Source organism: Ambystoma mexicanum, chromosome 6p (assembly GCF_040938575.1).
Source record: "Ambystoma mexicanum isolate Mex_15411 chromosome 6p, UKY_AmexF1_1, whole genome shotgun sequence".
NCBI lineage: Eukaryota > Metazoa > Chordata > Amphibia > Caudata > Ambystomatidae > Ambystoma > Ambystoma mexicanum.
In genome coordinates this window covers 1,374,531,834-1,374,551,973 of record NC_090935.1, presented here as the reverse complement: position 1 = coordinate 1,374,551,973, position 20,140 = coordinate 1,374,531,834, and the positions used below count along the sequence as shown (strand labels likewise).

The 20,140-nt window shown below is 44.7% G+C and overlaps 1 protein-coding gene across 3 annotated transcripts in view; it reads left to right on the top strand.

Moving 5' to 3' along the window:
* The window catches only part of TNKS (tankyrase), a 2,071,987-nt gene that overhangs the window by 563,265 nt on the left and 1,488,582 nt on the right, over positions 1 to 20,140 (top strand). For all 3 annotated transcript variants that reach the window (XM_069626094.1, XM_069626093.1, XM_069626092.1), the window contains one exon: positions 1,951 to 2,045. In XM_069626094.1, coding sequence (XP_069482195.1) covers positions 1,951 to 2,045 — 95 coding nt within the window. The remainder of the gene's footprint in view (positions 1 to 1,950; positions 2,046 to 20,140) is intronic.

The following is a 20,140-nucleotide window of genomic DNA, read 5'->3' as shown; positions in this document are numbered from 1 at the left end:
TCAACTTTCATGCTTGGTTTCTGAAAGGTTGAGATACAAGGATTGGGACCTCCCAGATGACGTCATGGAGGTGTTGCTTTCGGCAAGAAGTCCAGCAACAAAGACTTTATACCGCTGCCGTTGGGAACAGATTTTGCAGCTGGTGTAGAGGAAAGAATATCGAAACCCTTTTCATGCGGTACACCAATGGTGGTATCTTTTTTGCTCTATTTGGCGAATTCAGGTCTTCAAGTTGGTATGATCAAAGGCTTCTTCACAGCGCTGTCAATCTTTAAGCGCCCTGCGGAGGAGCCATCATATTTCAAATTGCCTTTAGTAGTCCAATTTACCCCCAAAGGATCCAAGTCCCCTTGTGGGACTTAAATCTAGTCTTAATTTTTCTGATGGGTACTCCCTTTGAACCACTCCATTCTTGCTTATTAAGATTTCTCACCCTTAAAACAGTCTTACTAGTGGCTCTAACATCTGCCAGAAGAGTGAGTGAATTACAAGCTCCATCTTGCAAACCTCCTCATACAATTTTTCACAAAGACAAAGTTGTCTTACAAGTGAAGCCTAATTTCCTCCCAAAGATGGTCTCTGAATTCCACATCACTCAGACGATAACCTTACCTTCATTCTATCCTCCCCATCCAGGGAGAGAAGAAGAGAGGCTACATAGGCTGGATCCAAGGCGTGCCTTGAGTTTTTATATCGGCAGACTTGCTAGGATAAGGCAAGCAAACCAACTGTTTATAGGTTATGCAGGTCACAAATCAGGATTGCCAATCACAAAACAGACCATTTCAAGATGGATTATTTTAGCCATTCTAGAATGCTACAAATTGGCAGGGAAAGGGCCCCATCAACATCTTCGGGCTCATTCAACCAAGGATATCGCAGCCTCTTCGGCTCTCCAAAGAAGGGTACCGATTCGGGACATATGTGCGGCTGCCACATGGTCGTCCGCACATACCTGTACACAATTCTACAATCTGGATTCCTTCTCTAGCCAGGAGACAAGATTTGGCAAAGCTGTGTTACATTCTGTTCACTCTTAAAGGGAAATATTCCAATTTTACTCCCTCCTTTTTCACACCACTGCTATGGGAGTCTATCAAGATAAGGAATACGTCGGTGGACACAATCCCTTCGAAGAACAAGTTACTTCTTACCTTGTAACGTTCTTCCGATGGGATGTTCCTCAGACGTATTCCTTATCGCCCCTCCCGTCCATCCCCGCAGTAAAACTTCCCTTTTAGTTTCAGCTTACGCTCCTTCAAGGTCAATAACAAATTCATGCACAGCTAATTTCAAGCTTCAAAACAGAACTGAGCATCGGTCGCTGCGCAAGTCTACTTATACGCATGGTGACGTCGGCACTGAGACAGAGGCTGTCGAGGGACACCGGCTCGGGGGGATGTTTACGCGCAGCGCCCTCTGCTGAGAAAGTTTCCGAGGCCAGCAAGCTAGGATGTAATCTATCAAGATGAGGAATACGTCAGAGGAACATCCCATCGAGAGAACGTTACAAGGTAAGAAGTAACTTGTTCTTCTATTTGTAACTTTGTACAACAGATGCCTTAACCAGTATAATAATGTACTCAACATTCAATATAGTAAATATGATCGTCTTTCTAATTTTTAATTTGACTGAGCTACAGTTTTGTGTGTAATGAGTTCACCAAGTTATGCACACTGATTATGATTAGTAGGTTTGTAGACCCATGGGCATTGTATGGATGAAATGTATCTGCCTTCTGTGGACATTTCCAGAATTACTGTCGATCTATTGTTGGACGAATGTTGACCCAAATACCATTTTATGGTGATGTTTAAATTCTGTTACTAAGGATTCTGTATGCGTGACTGTAAATGTAGCAAAACAAAATCCTAACTTGACAATGATGTAACCAATTCCTGCTTACATACAGCTTGTGTCTTACAGTGATTGTTTACCATTTTTTACAGTCCACTCCTTTGCATCTAGCAGCAGGCTATAACCGGGTCCGCATAGTACAGTTACTGCTTCAGCATGGTGCAGATGTTCATGCTAAAGACAAGGGGTAAGTATGGCATGTTAAAATAATTACTTTACTCTGTGATGTGTGATTGCGCAGGTGGGCCTGTGTTTGTTTTTTAATTGTTTGATTACAGTGTGATTGATCAGCAGTTTCTAAATTGTTGCTTTTTGAATAGTTGATGTCTTCAGACTGCATTTTACTTTGGGGGATGTGTAGAAGCAATGATAGTGATTGCTTGTTTTTTGGGCACCTTTATGTTGACCTTTCCTTTGTCAAAACATTTTGTACTTTTGGCAATGGGTTTACAACCTGACAATTCATCCTAGACTTTTAAAACCTATTTTTACGACTAATTGCATAACTTGTTGGGTGATAACTGTTGGTTCAAAACCAGTCTTCTGGCGATTCTGAACGGTTTCTCATAACCTAGCATTATATTTCATCCTGTACCAGGAATTGAGGGTGTTAATATTTTTCACTCATTTTGAAAGAGTATCCAGGCCAGATTTTACACAATACTCTTATCATAATAATCAGTAATACATCAGTACAAAAAGGGACTAATGAACCATACATCAAAACAATCGACAAACAGTCTTAACTAAATAAAACTATCTACATGGAACCATCTACATTACACTACCACACCATATATTTACACAATTCCATACAAATGTACAAGTTTACTTTGGCACAAAAGATTATCACAAAAACAATATGTAAATCCTTGCTAAAACACACGTTACCAATTGGAGACAAAAATAATTCAAGATGATGTCATTGTCTCCCGGCTACCTTACCTTTTTAAAACATTCTTTGGAATAAAGAAAACATTCAGTGGATTTAATTCAGAAAAATGCAACATATTCAAGTCAATCTAATACAAAAACATAATTGAAAAGAAATTAAAAATACACTAAGGGGGTTGACACATGATATGTTTAATATGAATATAGTTTGGAATTGTATAATACTAATACAATCAATTGTCTAAGATCAAACAAAGCTAGACACACAATAGACTGCATACTTTAGAGAGGAGTGCAGGTATCAGACCCAGTGAAGGGGTTTCCTAGCAAAAAGAAACGCAACACAACATAACTAAGGGGAGGTATGCTAGTTAGGGGTTAAAACAAAAGTAGACTGTTAATACATCTTTAGGCAGAGAGAATTATGGTAGTAAACAGTTATGCCTTGTTCCCTTTTTCCTTTTGTGTTAAGTATTTTAACTTGACTATGGGTTGTTTACCTGGGTGGGGGATGTATTTGTAACCAATTTAATCGCACCACATTTTGAAACAAATTCGGGATCACTATTTATTCCAAGATATTTTTTGAGGCGTTTTCCAAGCCACCCACTATTTTAAGCACAGCACCAGTTCGTATATCAGGGAATTTAACATAAAAGGTTTTGAGCTGGGGAATGTACCTGTAGATCCAATAATGGCATTAATAGGAGTCTAGGAGACAGCTCGATTGTGATCTTTTCTGTAGAACAGACAGTGGGGCAGATTGCTGACTACATAAACAAGTGTTTCTTAAATCAAAAATAACATGGATCTGGTTGCCATCTGAGTTACAATGCCAGGATAAGTTAATTGCAACTTTGGAGAGGGTCCACAAGGCTAGTGAAAACATGTATTGAGGGCCGCTGAGGTAACCTCTTTAGAAGCGTTCGTCAAAAATGTTACTTTATTGCTCCTCACCAGGGTTTGATGGTGACCTTTCTCCCAATTCAGTTAAATGTCAAGTTTTTGTTTCATAATTAACTTTAGTGACGTGTTCTGAGAAGCCAACTTGGAGGTGCACCGGAGTCCCCCAACCCTCCCCAGAGTGAAAAGCTGTAACTCAGCCCAGTCACAGCTCTAGGATGGCTGGTGCTGATGTGCCGGGCTCGGGTGTTTGCCTCACACATGGGTCGACCGCCCTCCAGCTCAGCGGAAGTCGCAGAGAGCCCCGGCAGGGTCCACTTCCCTCCCCTGAGGGAAAAGCGTTAACACAGCCCAGCCAGAGCTCTAGGACAGCAGGGGGTGCTGCCCCTGGCCTTGGGAGTTTGCCTTTAATGTGGGTCGACTGCCCCCCAGCAGCAGTCCCAGGGAACCCATACAGGGTCCCCATCCCTCCCCAGAGGGAAAAGCTCTAATATGAGCCTGCCAGAGTTCCAGAACGGCTGGGGGTTGGGGAGTACTGCAATGTGCAAAACGGCCCCCACACTCCACAAACCTTTTCCCTGGTGGCTTAGTGCTCCTTACTGCTTCTCAGGGTTGGCAAATTTGGACCAAACCCTCAATTTTGTCCCCCCTCCCTCGGGAAGCAGAATCTGCCCCTCCATGGGGGGATTCCTGAGGGGGCTGGCCCTACAGGCATCAGGCCAGCCCCCTGATGCCCCCAAGTGTTCCTCTGGCAAAATTGCCCTATATTGGTTTGCCTTCCTTGGTGGCAAATGGGTGCAAAACTTCACTAATTTGATCCCCAAAGAAGTCAAAGTAACATTGTCATCTGGTTGGCATTTTGTGGGTGTGGGCAACTGATTTGCCGGCCCTGCCAACTGCTTCAGCATGTAAATCCCACTTCCTGATGACGTTGGTGCACGTAGAGTGCACCGTCATCACATCAAACCCCAGGCAAGGAAGGGGAAGTTCTCGCCTTCACTGCCGGAGGGCTGAGGAGATCGGCTCTGCAACAGTTATCTTGTCCTCTGCACTACAAACCTAGTGCTGAGAACGAGATACCTTGTCCTTAGCATTTTAAGAGGTTAAGGAACAGAGGTCCAAAAACCAAAAATATAGTATCTGACAATTTCATGCGTGCTGACCCTTCCAGCTGTGGTCCCTTCTTGGAGCCTCTATACTGCTTGGTGCTGTTTCTTGAGGCGCTCTGTGCAACATTGAGCTGCAGGGTCCAGCTGGAACATTGGTTGCCTGTGGTAGAGGGCATCTGACTTCTTTATTTCCACACCTGAAGACCCATTTATTTCCACACTTGCACATACACATTATGGAACGCTTCCCTGGTTTCCATAGGAACCTTCCAGTCAGTCCTGCCTTACTTCCACTGAGCTGGTACTTTTAGAACTGCTTGTGCTTGGGTGGGGGGGGGGGGGGGTAGATGCCCACGGTCGTCTTCCATAGAGAGACAGGAACGCAGCGCAGGCATTACATGCTTCGACAGATGTAGAGGCTTACATTTTGAACCCGCGGTAGGTGCCATACAGAAATCGATATGTCCTTTATAACACACGTACACAAGTGTTTCAAGGACTTAGGGAGGACAAAACCACAATCTAGATATTTGGGAATGATAATTAGTGCAAACCTGAATGATGCACATTGGGCTGACAACGCGAGAAGCAGATGTAGGCATTTCGAGCATCAGTTTTGAGCTGAAAATATGGTAAATACTCTTTAAAACCTGTGCTTCTGTTTTACAAACAGAAGGCCGGACCGGCAATAATCTACGGCGCTGGATGTGCCCTGGGATGCTCGCACATCCTTTGGGATACCCTTGGGAGCACCTTCTGGTCAAGTGTTATGGCTACCCAAGGCGACCCCAACTGCATGCATCCGCTTTGAACTGAACCTTCTATCAATAAATGCTTGTATTTGCTGGAACATGCTGGCACTTTATCGCAAAATGACAGCAGATTCCATTCAGCCACAATTTCAAGTGCTACATGATCCAGGAAGCGGAGACAAAAACGGCATATTGTCCTTATGGGTCGTTCGAGCCAATAAAATTCTAAAGGACTTAAATGCTGACATTTGTATTTTCAAGACCAATCCCAATCTAGATTAAAAATTTTTTTAAAAAAAAACACTATGGGCACAGGACTGGTGCATGACAAACTGTGCGACGACAACACAGGATAATGATCAACGTCCCAAGTGAAGCGAAATCACTGTCATCCAAAGAAACCTCATAACATTTCGGGATCAATTTCAAAGAACCTTGTACATGAAATTTCAAATGGAATTGTTCGATGCACATGAGAGACTAAACACATGGTACAGGGCTGTTAGTGTAAAGTCTGCTTGTAGGCTGTATCAAAAATCTAGGGGTTACCTGAACTTAATCTCTGGTTCGTCAGGTATATCAAGGTAAATGTCATAGCGGCAAAGTAGGTCGCGCAACTCAGTATGAACATACTATGCTGCTGGAAGTTTGTTGGCTCCTATTTCAGATTTTGACTGGATTTTGAATTACCATTGGCCCTGAGTGGGTAGGAACAGGAAAGAGCATATTACTGTTGAAAAACTGAGAAGAACGTGTTCTTCAGTGACATTCTGAAAGGGCATGCGCAGAGCTACCCGATATACAACTGAAGGACCAGATTGAAGACATCAGTCTGGTCACAGGGAAGGATTAATTCTGCTTCACCTTTCTGCAATTCCAAAGTGCATAAATGGTGATGGTGTGGCTCACCCCGGTCCATACAAAGTAAGATTCAACGTGATCTTTGCTCTGTCCTGAGGAAGGTCTGAAGCACAGAAGGGCTACTGTGTTGGAGCTCAAATCTAAGACCGAAACACGTGTCCACATAAAGAACTGCTCAAAATTACAATGAACAGCTTGTGACACTTGTACCAAGAATAGGGTCCAAACACTTTGTAAAATGATATGTATGTTAAATGGTGCAACAAAAAAAGCGTAGTTGCATAAGGTAAAGAGCCGTTTGAATGCATGGTTCAAAAAGAAAGTGACCGAGTCAGAGTGCGAGTATGAATTTGGATTGGTATTTGTAATTGTATCTGATTTTATGATATTGGGATGTATTGTATATATTTGATAAATAATGTACACATTTATATATGAATATTTGTATTGGATAAATAAAATTGCATTTGCAGTAGCTGTTAGAGATTCCTGTCCTCCCATCTACTGGTTCACTCTGACATCTTTGCTTGTAGGCTGTGTAATCATCAAGAAGAAGCACTTACAGCATTTGACCCTCTTTTGCACAGCCCTACTCGGAGGGAGAACTATTCATCTAGGAGGTGTTATGGCTTTGAGAAAATCATTTAGCGCCCAAGCTTGGTGGAAAGTTATGTTTGATTCGGACAGAAGGTTAACAATTGCATTAACCTTCTTTTTATACGCTATGGTAAAAAGGCTAGCTGAAGCAAGGAACACTGTACAGGAACCGCAAAAACACATTTAGCATCTACCAATCGTTCCGTTCATCTGGAACTTTGGTTTAGACATTTACCTAAAATTACTGTTATGGTGGTGCACTAAAGTAAAGGCGAACGACGAACTATTGTGAAATATTCATTACCTTCTATTTTTTGTCCTTTGAGGATTGTGGAGGACCATCATGGGAAGTTGTTTTTGTGTTTAAGTGTATTTGCTTTGTTCACATTTTTTTAGAGGTTTGTAATAAACCATATAAAAAAGATAGTGACTTTTTAGAGACGTCAGAAATGTGAGCAGAGAAGGAGAGGGTGGTATGGAAGAGCACACCAAGGTTTTTAGCCTAACAGGAAGGAGCCAGTAGAAGGCCCAGCGTGGGCAGCCAGAGAGGAAAGGAGGGAGCAGGTGTCCCCATTCTGTATTGCACACAGGCAGTTTGGTATGAGAGAAGGAGCAGAAGTGGCTGAGGGGAGACTGAAGGAGAGCTGGGTGTCATATGCATAACACAAAGTTAGAGCAGAATGTAGAGAAGCGGTGGGCAAGAGGTGCCAGGCAATGGTTGAAGAGCCAGGGAGAGAGGTTAGACCCCTGGGGAACACCACACGTAGAAAGTGGGATTGAAGAGAGGAAAGACCCAAGTTGGATCTGGGAGGGTCGATCAGTGAGAAAGGAGGTCAGCCAGGCCAGGGCCTGACCAGTGATATCAAGGTTGTCCCGGAGGCGATTGAGTAGGATGGCATGGTTGACTGTGTCGAAAGCAGAAGTTAGATCAAGGAGAATGAGAACTGAAGGAAGGTTAGAATCCAGATTAGAGAGCAAGTCTTCACAGGTGTTGAGAGCATTTTCCGTGCTTCTGGCTGCCCTGAAGCCAGACTGGTGGTCATTGAGACAACCAACAGATTCAGTATGTAGATTGAGCTGGGATATGGCCAACTTTTCCAGTAGTTCTCCCAGCAAAGGAGTGATGGAGAACGGGCAAAAGTGTGCGGTAGAGCAAGGATCGACAGAGGGCTTCTTAAGAAGGGGGTGCACAAAGCAGTACTTAACGGGGGGAGAGGAAGGGAAGCTTCTAGTGTGCATGTGATTGCAGAAATCGGCAAAGCCTGGAGCAAGGGTGTCTGTAGTCCTTGATAATTCTGGACGAGCAGGGGAGCACATGCTTTGACAAGATTTTCACAGACCAGTTTTGTCTAGAAATATCGGGGGTGAACAGGGGAAAGGAGGAGAGAGGAGTAGGAGAAGCTGCCTGGGGAGGTAGAGTGAGAGGAAGGGGAGGTAGAGTAAGAGAGTGGACAGGATGTCCTGAGGTTTAGTGGTGAAGTGAGAAGCCAGTGCCGCGCAAATGGCCTGAGAGGGAACAGGAGAGGCGCAGACTGCAGCAGGATTGGCCAGAGCCTTGCAGATTTTGAGAAGCCGAGTTGAGGCCGCAGAGACACAGGCTTGGATGTAGGCTCTCTTTGAGAGGACAGTCTGTAGTGCTTTTGGAGCAGGTGGCAGGCCAGTTTGATGGTGCACTTGATGCCCTCCACTTCCTCTCGGCCCCCCTACGCTTGCATTTAAGGGTGGCGAGATTGGAACGGCACCAAGAGTTGCACTTTGATTCAGGCTTGAAGCGGATCCTCATGACTGGGGCAGGGACATCAAGAGTGTTAGAGATGAAGGTTGCAGAGGGCTGCTTCGGTGCGAGTCAACCATAGGTGTAGGACGAGGAGAGAAAGTACCGCAAAAGCCTCCACTGACACACGCTTCATGGGCTTGTTGACCGAGAAGGTGAATGGCAGTGCTGGGGTTGGCCTAACCTGAGGGGTAGAGAGAAAGGTGGGCGGAAAGAAGAAAGTGGCCACTCCGAGAGGAGTGGTGAGAGGGTTGGAGAGATGGAGGTCTGAAGAGATCAGAACACCCAGGGTGTGCCCTGCAGAGTGAGCCAGGCCAGAGGGAAGAATAGAGAGAAATGCAGTCTGGCTAGAAGAGGGAGCCCTCAAACAGGAAAACGCTGCCTTACAACAAGCTATAGCACACAACTGTTGCAACGCTCACTCTAAATGTAGTGGCTTAGATTGCCATGAAATGTGAGGGGGATCCACGCAAATTGGCAGAATTCTGTTATCCTTGCAAATTAAACCTTGTTTTGTCCTTCCAGTTTTGTAAAGTACAAGGCCAAGATTGGCTATATTCTAACCGTATTTGGAGTGCGCTTGCCTGGGCAGCATCATACGTTTCAGCAAACCCTCCCATTCTGCAAATGGATTTTGCTAATTCCAGAAAACCTTCTTGCAGATTTTTAATTCTCCCAATCTGACTTCAACTGTGAAAAACCAACTAGCAGATATTAAGCTAGGAAGCCAGAATTTAATTTCCTACAGCAGTCTGTTTCAGCGGTTAGCCACTGATTGGCAGTAGCTTACCCAGGAGACCCTTTTTTGGTGTGGACTCAGGGAAGCGTACACAGATGAATCTGTACCGTGACAGAAACGCTACAGTCCATGATGGAACAAGTGCCGTCTATAGATGCAACTTGGCAGAAAGGCATGAACAAAATGTATGCCTTTTTGAAAACCCATGCTTAAATTGCTCCCTCTTGTCCTGTGAATTCGCCTGAACACATGCAGCTTTGAGGTCTACCTGGTCCATAATCAGAAGCCAATATGAAGCAACACCATGCACTTAACCTTTGTATTGTGGGGGTGGAGGGCATTATTTGGGGGATCTGTCATTTGTGACCGCCAAAGACATTGGGAAACTAACAGACTTTCTCTCTACTGAGAAGGCAACTGCAAGCCTGTCTTTGATCCAGGCCTCCAATGTCACCAGCCATGCTCCTTGTCTGAGATTTTGGCATCTCCTGAAAAACTGTGATGTGATCCACTTTGGATTTAGTGACTTCAGGGGTTTGTGGTAACTACATGGACTAAACTCTTACTTGTGAAGCCTGTTACTGGACAGACTCCTACCATGGTTGAAGTGCTAGACTGAATTAACTTAGATTTTTGGCCTATAGAGCAGCATACCAAACCACTTTTGTTTCAAGTAATCATTGTATTAGATTATAAATAAGACCTCTGCCCTTCCCCATTATCCTGGACCTTCCCTGGTTGTTGCATCAAAACACCTGCATCAACTTTAGACTCAGATACTTTTGCTCTTAAATCTGCACTTGCACCTGTTGCAGCCAGAGTACCTGTTACAAATCCCTCTTCCATTAGACGGAAGGCAGCTTCCCAGTGTATATGCTCCATATACTACATACCAGACAGGTACCAGGAATTCTATCTGTTTTTTTCCAAACCTGAATATAGCAGACCATATGATTATGAGGTAGAGTTGCTCCTGGATAACAGGACACCTCTTGGGAATATCTTCTCCCTAACACTGCAAGAACGATATGAGCTTGGGATATATGTTATGCTAAAGGTTCTAATTCTGCGTACAGTTGCCACCTGTGTGGTCTCTGGAGCTGTGGTGGATCTGTAATGCAAAGAGGGTAGGGGGGTGGGGTGGTGGTGGGGGTGCTGGTTAGTTGCATTGAGTGGGGGGAAAAGAGCAATAGAGCTGTGATGTTGGTAGCTTCAGCTTGGATACACTGTTCACTGAGCTTGGGTGTGATTTTCGGTTGGTGGCCACCATGTGGTGTTGGGCAAGATTGTGTGGTTTGTTTCATTGTTGTGGAGTATGTGCGGTTTGTGGTGATGTAGAGGTATGGTTGTGTTTGGGAGGTGTATGCAGAAGGGTGAGTTTTTAGCACTATTAGTGGCAGTACTAACCCCCCCTGTTCTATTTAAATGTAATCCAAATCCCTTCCCCTGTCGATCTAGAGTGTAGCAATTTCTGCCCCACAAGCTCCTCCAGGGGTGGTGTTTCCTGTGCCCCGTGGTCAGCCTGTGGGGTGCATTGTTTCTGCGTCCAGCCCTTCTCCTTTGAGTTTCACAGCCACGGTTGTCCGATTAAGTGGAACACTTCTCCCTCCCCGTTTTCCACCTTTTGGTTCTCTTTCAGTATGGGTGCACTTCAGGTCTCAAAACCACCCATCCCAGTCAGACGCCTCTCTTCTCCCCTGCCCTGTATTCTGGCCACTCCTTTTCTGTTTGTTTCATATGTGTCCCATTCTGAGCTGAAGAGCCAGGCTTTTATAAGTTTTCTGAATTTTAGATGCTCCGTCCTAGTTCGTATTTCTCCAGAGAGAGAGTTCCAAAGTTTTGCGGTTATGCAAGAGAATGCTTAAGTTGTTCCTTGTGTATGGTTTAGGTTCAAAGTGGATGTCGTCGCTGGATCGAAGTGTGCTAGTTGGCTTGTAGATAGTGATTTTCTTTTGTATGAATTCTGTTTCTTGTCCGTGGATTGCTCTGTTATGCACATTGTTTTGAAGGTGATTTGTTTTTTGACTGGGAGCTAATATAGCATCCTTGGCGCTGGTGTGATGTGGTCCCTTCGTGAGAGTTTGAGGAGAAGTCTGGTTGCATTCTGTATTTGTTGCAGTTTTCTCAGTAAGTAGTCTGGCATTCCGAGGTATACACTGGTGGCGGCGTACTCTATCATGCACATGAGGGAGATGATGGCCATTGTTTTGTGTGTAGATGGAAGAAGCATTTCTCATTGTATTTACTTGCGTTTCTAGAGGTAAGTCATCCATTAGGATTCTAAGGTTTTTGACTACTTTGGATTGCGTTCCCAGTTCTGTGGGCCACGGGATGTACTGGTTGTTCAATTTGCTGTCTGGTGTAATCATGATTTCCATCTTGTCCGGGTTGATTGAAGTTATTAGTGTTAATCCGTTGGTAGCTTTCTTTGAGACAGTTAGCGTTGTGTTCTCTTGTTATGCGCCTATTTTGTACGTGATTTGGGCATCCTCTGCGTAGTGGTAGCATGTGAAGCACTGTCTTTTAATGAGGTGGATTAGTGGCGTTATATAGATGTTGAAGAGTAGTTGGGATAACCAGGAGCCTTGGGATATCCATACTGTTTCTGTTCTTTCGGACAAGAAATGTTAATCCAGAGCAGCACTGTGTCCGCAAACCCTATTTCGTCCAGTCTCTTGATGAGAGGTGAAACAGTCAGTCTCTTCTGTGGTCCCAGGGTTGTTGGGAAATGGTGCACGGTCCGGTTGATCGGTCTACTTTGTATGATACAATGTATTTCTGTGATTTATTCTTAGACTGGTGCCTTCGCAAAAATGATGCAGTCTCGCAGATCATTTTGTTATTGTATCCGGTGGGATTTCTCATCTTGTTTACAACGTTGAATATTAAGAAAAACATTGCTGATGGTTACATTGAACAATCAGTCGCCTGCAGGTGCACCTCTGTTTTTCTACCCAAAAAGGAGGGCACTCTGCAACCCTATGTAGATTTTTGCTGCTTCAGTGATAAGGGGCAAGGACAGGTACCCCCCTACCACTGATCTGGAACAAATGAAATCCCCATCATCTGCCACAGGATTCTCCAAAATCGACTTGAGTGGATTCTGTCACCCCATCTGCATCAAGGAAGGTGATGGGTGTAAGACTGCATTTAAAATCCATTTGGGGTGCTTTGAATACCTGTTAATGCTGTTTGGGCTTTTTAGTTCCTCAGCTGTCCAAAGTTTATCGACCAATTCTTTTCTGACCTTATTGGCCTGGTGGTGTGGTTCTACCAGGATGACATTCTGGTGTTTTCACCCACATTAGATCATTCAATACTTGAGTGGTGTGTTCAGATGGTTTGCATCAAACCATCTTTACACTAAGGCTGAAAAATATAGAACCCCCGTGACTAATTTGTCTTCAGAGGGCCACTGTGCCTACACCTCGCAGATAAAAAGCAGCAGCTTACTTTGGCAGAAGTACACTGGATTCTGATTAAGACACTGACTTTATCGAGGATACTCTGGAAGAATTTAAAGTACCTCATTGCATCCCATTCTGTAAAGAGTCCTAGCTCTCCTTCCCTGATAAAAATAGCTTTCAACTAAGGCTATATTTGTGCAAATTGAGGTGACTTCAGCTAATAAGTTAAGTTTGTTGGCTTGTTAAAGCGCTTATCCAGCAAGTAAATTCCTTTTCAAAGCACCCACAGGTCAACTGCAATTATATGTACATTGTAATTGCAGTACAATTATGTATACAAAAAATACAGTGGTTGAAGGAACGGCCGAATCTACTATGCCTCAAGTATTCGGAACGTGCAAGTGCAGCAAGGAAGAGGGCAGTGGGGTAGGTGTCGCAGTGTCCGTGTTTAAGGGTGAGCCACAGATGAAGTGGCAAGTTAAGTGCTATGCAGCCACGAACTGCGTTGGGTGGAAAGTGTGCGTCTCCAGTTCAGAGGGTGTGCCGAAACAAGTGCTGACGGTAATCGGAAGCTGGGTAGATTGGGAGTGAGTGGTCAGGGGCCCTCTGGATGCATAAGAGTGCAAGACACCAATCACAGCAACTGGGGGCTAGCAGAGATGGGAAGAAGGGAAGGAAGAGGAAAGACTTGAGGTGCTTTCGGAACTTGAGAAGGTGCTGCTCAAGACGCAGAGGGAGGCTTTTCCATAGGATCGGATCAAGCCGTGACAAGTGAACGACTGCCTGCTCTGTTTAGCGTAATGCTTTACACAATGGGAAATTGGTGCCAGAGGAACACAGAGGTCTAGAAGGAGAGTATTTAGTAAGAAAGAGCTGCAGATAGTGTGGGCCCTAGCCCCAGACAGCCTTGTGCATTATGCAGAGGGATTTTAATTTGATCCGTGCAGCAAACGGGAGCCAGTGGAGACTTTTTGGGGCAGGAGAGATGTGGTCCCTGTGCTTAAGGCCAAGGATAAGTCTCGCTGATTGGGTTGCAGAGTGGAAGCAGGTAAATTGAGTAGGCAGTTGCAATAGTCAAGCATAGAGAGAACCAGGGCTCGGGGAAACATTGAGCTTCTGGGGGAAAGTGAGAAGGAAGAGTTGAAAGTGGTACTTTTTTCGCAATGTCCTGAGTGTGATCCTGCCTTCCTTCATCCACTTCCTTCCTTGTGCTGCCTCTCCCCCACCTCTCACTGTGCCCTCCCCACACCCCTAACCGGAGGTCCATGCACCTGTACTCCTCCTCAGAAATCCCTAAAAGGCAGTGACCACCTCTGCCTGGCGACTCCTAACGCCCGCTCAGCCAACAAACACTCTGCTGACATCTGCCTCCTTCTTGAAGACACAGACCTCGATATTCTCCCTCTCACCGAGACTTCATTCAATGCCAGCTCAGTCACTGCTTTTGACTGCCTCCTCCCAGACGGCTTGAAGATCATTTCCAAGCCCTGACCTCACCATGCTGGCAGTGGGGTAGCTTTAATCTATCCTGAGTGGGCTCCTTCTTCCATCATACCCACCAACACTATTCTTCCTCTGAGAGCTTGGTTTGAAAATTGGTCATCTCTCTCACCTCCACTCTGACCATTGTTAGTGTTTACCGACCTCCAGGCGCTAACACCCTGTTTATCTCTGAATGGGCAAATTTCTGCTCCTACTTACTTTCAACCACCTCCAACCTCCTCCTCTTTGGTGACTTCAACATCCAATTGGACATCCCTGCCTCAGCATCCACGTTTTCCATTGACCTCTGTGCTTTTTTCCCTACCCAATCCCCTCTGGTCCAATCCATTCGGCTGGACACACCATGGACTCCATTATCCACTTAAAAGGAGAGATTGGGTTGAGGACCCTAAACCTGGATAGTGCCAGTGTGGCAGACATTAACAATGCAACGTGAGGATGTGCAGCCGGCCAAGAGGACATCACACTTGGTGCCAACGTTAATGGGAGAGAAAGTGGAAGGAGAGTAGAGATGAGGAGTCCCAAGATCTGGAGAGGGGATAGTGCAAAGGATAGCTGTAAAGACCTCTGGCGGCTGCGCTGGCATAGGTGTCTGCAATGGGAAGGCCAGGGTTTGCACACAGGATGTTTTTTTTTGTGCTTTTTCAAACCTGACTTTGTGAGAGACAGGGGAGCGGGGTAGGAGATAGAATAGCAATTGGAGAAGATAGGAGAGATGGTGAGTGCAACTAGGGTGGCGGAAGGAAGTTGACAAGAAAAGGGTGGCTGCATTGCTCAGTTCTGGCCTAATCTCTCAGGTGGCCTAGTATTAACAAAAGGGGAACAACGAATGCAATTTGAGCATAGGATGGAAAAGGCACAAGTGCAGTGATATTGAGGGTGCAGGATGTAAAAATACACTGCTAAATTCGGTTTTCAAGTGTGAGTTGCAAATGACACTGCCTTAATGGCCATGTATAACTGGACACAGTGGGAAGTTCTCAGAGCCCTCTGTATTTACCAGACGTCTTTCAGGAACAAATGCAAAATTAGTGCAAGAGGAACGGCAATCTGCAAATGCCCCCTTAAAGAATGCTGTACGACAAGTTGCAGAAAGTATAACAGACATTCTTGGTTGCAAGGGACTGGTTTTAGAACAAGGACACCGGCTATTTTAATTGGTAAGCTGTTAGCCGACTCAGTTCTGTTTGGGAAGGCAGTTGATGATGCTCTTGAGAAAGTTAAAAAGCAGCATGGTGCCATACAGAATTAACCAAACCTCGGGTAAAACGTACAAGCACACAGGATCACTCTCAGGCAGACCTATTTTGGAGCCAAGCTTCACTATATAACAGTAGGTACCATTTGCCGACATGCGTGCTCGCTCTTTCAAAGGCCTCTGTTAGGCAAGATTGTTTGCAGTACCCTGTGGGTGCACGATAACATCCCTGACCTCCTGGCAATAGGAATCCAACCTTTGGTATAAGTCTGTATTACACAGGTTGGTAGCGTGTTGAGCAGCCAGGCTTACCTCAAGAGGGGTCAATGTGAGCTGTAGGGGAGTTACACAGAGATTCACAGTGACAAGTATTCAACTAAATTCTTACATGCAAGGTTTCTTGATTAAACAATTATTAATTTAACAGTCAGTTTGAGTAAGCCTTCTTCAGAAGGGGCAATATAATAGTAACACAGAAATATACTCCAAAATACACCGAGTTTCCCTAAATCAGCAGATACCCATTTGGGATGGCGCACACACTTCCTACACCCTCGGGTGACTTCAATAGTTAGGACACTGGGCCTTAATATATCACTGTTGCTTTAGGGCAATACTTGGGAGAATGTCAAAGAAAAAGATATTTAGAATAAAACAAGAGATCTCACAAATATTCTGAAGCAAGTAAGTACTTTTGGTAACCCCCAATGCAAAGACCGTTATCCCCTTCCTGGAAGGAGGGTTAAACAGAGTCAGAGGAAAGAAGAGTTATTCAGGGAGCCAGGCCAGGGCAAAGTCAATTGGACAAAAGTCAAGGTGAGCTGAAGCAATTCTTGCAGGTAAATAAGTCTTGCGCAGGTAAATAGGTCTTGCACAATGCTTTATAAATCTTTGTAGAAAAGAAATCCAAGCATGGCCACGTGCTGATTAGGCTTGAGAAGGAAATGAAGCTGATAGCAACTCTACAGGAGCAACCAAGACAAGTCTCAACTGAAAACACGTGATGTTACACAACAAGATGTAAGTTCTTAGACTTTACAGTACCTTAGATTAGAAGAAAAGGGCTTTGGCTGGCTACTGTTCCTGTGCAGCTCTGCAGCTCCTGTGTTCCTGGGCCTCAGTCGTGGGGGCAAGAGGCAGGACGTCTGGAGGACTCTTGCACTGCAACGGGACTATCGCCTACAGAAAAGGACCAACTTCTATTCAGTGGCACTTCGCAGTTTCAGCTCCTCGCATCTAAGCAAATAGCACCACCGCAGACCCTTGGCGGTTGAGAAGGGCTTTCCTTCCATATGTGGTCCAGCACTCTGTTGAGGTGGCTCAGGCTCGGTCAGTCCTGCTTCCTGGGAATCCGGAGGATCTTACTGGAGCTCTTGGCCAACTTAAAAGGAACGCACACAATCTGGTGTTCCTCTGTCGGTTTCCAGCGGCAACTGCAGCGGAATCACAACCAGCTTCGAGAGGATGTCCATGTGGCTTACTTTGGAGTTCATTAGTCCCACCAACTCAGGGGGAGAAGTCCTCCTTGCAGGGATTCTCTAGTCGTAACAAATTCGGAGCTTCAGCACAGCAGCAGGGCTTCACCGGCCAAACCCCAATGGTCCTGGAGTAGCAGCAGGTGTCTCTTCCAAGTTCTCTGGATTCCTTCGTCCAGTGGTCGACTCTGCCTTCCAGGCCAAAAAGCCTCGCCTTTTATGCAGGTTACTTCCATTCATTCCAGCCTAGCTGTCATTCATCATCTAGCCAATCACCTTTGGGTGCATTCTTGTCTCCTAGGAGACGAAGCACAGGGAGTTTTGGGCATCTCCCTCGCTTCCTGGCCCTGCCAGACACCCTGGAGCCAGAGGTGGGCTTCACTTGTGAATCCCGCCACAGGCAAAATGAACAAATGGACCAATCCTGGTTTGGCGTGCAGAGTAAATCTCAAGGAGGACCTTTCCACAAAGAAATTGCGAAAAAAGACCGGGCCATTTTGACAAATGGCACCCTTCGGTGCTTTACTGCAGCTGCAAACGCAGCCTTTGGTAAAAGCGCACCACGGTAGTTAAAAGTAAACTACTGCCACCAGCCATTCGAGGAAAGGGTATCATTAAATTGTTACATGAGAAGCTAGACAAAAGGGGATATTAAGTAACCCCTCCAGCACTCTATTGTAAGATAGTGTGTGCTGGGTCTAGAAAGTTGCAAATTTAAGTAGTCAGTTTCACTTCACTGCTCTTGAAAACAGTAGTTGACCGAGAATTTATTAAAACGTCTAGGAAATCTGAAAGACTGCCCTGTGCCACTGCACTGAAGGTGCTGTGTGACACAATGTAAAAGATGATGCCCATGGAGTTTGTCAGACTCCACAACCAAAAGAAAGTGTTCAAAATCACATTAAGAATACATGAGAGAGAGAGGGGAAAAAGGGTCTCGCTCTCTCTAGGTTAAAAATTAAGTCCTAAATATCCAGCAAAGTTGCTTGCGATCTCTAAGGTAGGGAGGAATTAGCACATTTTTGAGAATTCTCCTTAACAGCCTCACTCATCTACCACTCTACGAGTGAGGTTATGACAGTTGATGCCAGTTTAAAATTGGGCCCAGAGTACTTGGAACACAGAATAGAGTGGGGATTTAAAACATATTTGGATCTAATTTCCCTGCCTCTGGAGATATTGTATTTGCGTCTAAGACTTGGCATTTTGCCTGTAGCTCCTTTTACCTCTTCTTGGAGGGAAGACGCTATTGCAAAGTGCCCACTATGTGGATGTTATGCAGAAACCCTGTTACACTTTATGCTAATTTGTGGGAAAACCTCCCTTCGGAAACAGTTATATTTGAGACTGATATTAAAGGACTCTGGCTGTGCCCCAGATAAGATTTTGCAGTTGGGGTATTTTACTCCCTATTTGTTAAAGTTGGGAGTGAAATTATTTTTTTAGGGAGTGAAAATGGAAGTCCATTTACCAATGGGAGTATTTTAGAAGTGAGCACAAATAGGCTTTAACTGGGAAACAGAAATATTTTAGTAATTATTTCTTTGCTCCTACTTATTCATACACATTAAAAGATGCATCTTTACGTCTTCTGATCGGGCAGTAATGGCAATTTCTTCCTGCGGTGCTACATTGCACTGCTGGTCCAAACGTATCCATGGAGCACAAGGTCATGGGTAGATTCCCATTTTTTTCTTGGCAGTAGTTTTACTCAGCATTTCTATTTTTTTTTTGTATTTGCCTATTTATTGGGAGTGAAAGTGGCTGATGCACCCCTTATCTGTAGGGCTGGCATTCACCGTCCCTGCATTCATGTTTTTAAATGTTATTTATGCAACTGTACATTGCACATCTCACGCCTTGAAACACTTTGTATAGGCGCGTTATAAATGCCATATCATATCATATTACATTTTCAGGGCATGGCTGCAGAGAAATACTGGCAGTACTAGCCAATGATTAAATGGGAGTCGTTATGAATTAAAATGTTATGGTGGTGATTATAGTATTTTGTGGTCATTTTATCCTTGGAGTCGGCATTTTTATGGTTCTATGAATATTATCCTTGTGCTGTATGTTTTTGTATTTGTTTTTACCAACCTATAATTTGTACTTGTTGCTATGCTTGAAGGTTAAACGCCAAATAAAACTGATTGTCTCTACGACTACATACAATCCCTCTAAACCACTTGCAGCTGAGAAGAATATCACTTTACCACCCCACCTTCCTCAACAACCTGGCCTCATGCCCTTCCCTCCCGATCTCCATAAATATCCTCTTTTTCTGGTGGCTGTACCCTGTAGTCACACCATTTACAGGAAGATCTTTCCTTTCCACTAGGACTTTCCCTTGCTTAACTACCCAATGTTTTCAAATCACCATCCTCCCACTATAGTGTTTCCCTTAGTCACAACTACAATATACCCAAATCCAACCCACTATCTCATCCATCCAGATTTAACCCCCACATCAACCCCTAACCTCATGTTAGGTAAGATTTTCATAATTATGATGAATCTTCTTGACCTGTCGACCGCAGAACCTTTTGCTTGAACTTGGTAAGCTTAGTGTATGGTTGAAGTTAGTTTCCTACAACATTTGGGCTTAGGCTGGGTTGCCTTTTGGACTCGCCTGTTAATTTCTTTCACGCATAGTTTGGGGGGTCGGGGAGACTACTGTTTCCAAATGGTGAAGAGGGATTTTCATCCCCTTTACATTTTGTATAAGTGAGCCAGCACCCACCACATTATGTGGAGTGCTGGAGAGTTGGGGTGGTGAGGGGGGATACAACGTATCCCTTTTCTTACCTGGTACCATTTTATTACAATTGCAAGTTTACTCGAATGGCTGGTGGCAGTGTAACTACTCATGACTTTTAGTCACCATTACTCGCAGGCTGTTAATTCAGCCTTGGTAATTCCAGAAGGGCCACCATTTGATATGCACCTTCTTTTTTCACCATTTCTTGTGTGCTCGCTGTTTCTGTGGTCTTCCCCTACCTTTCTAGGCAGGCACAACCTCTGTGGAAGTTTACTTTGGCGGCAATCCTTTGTATTCTCCTCCCAGTCT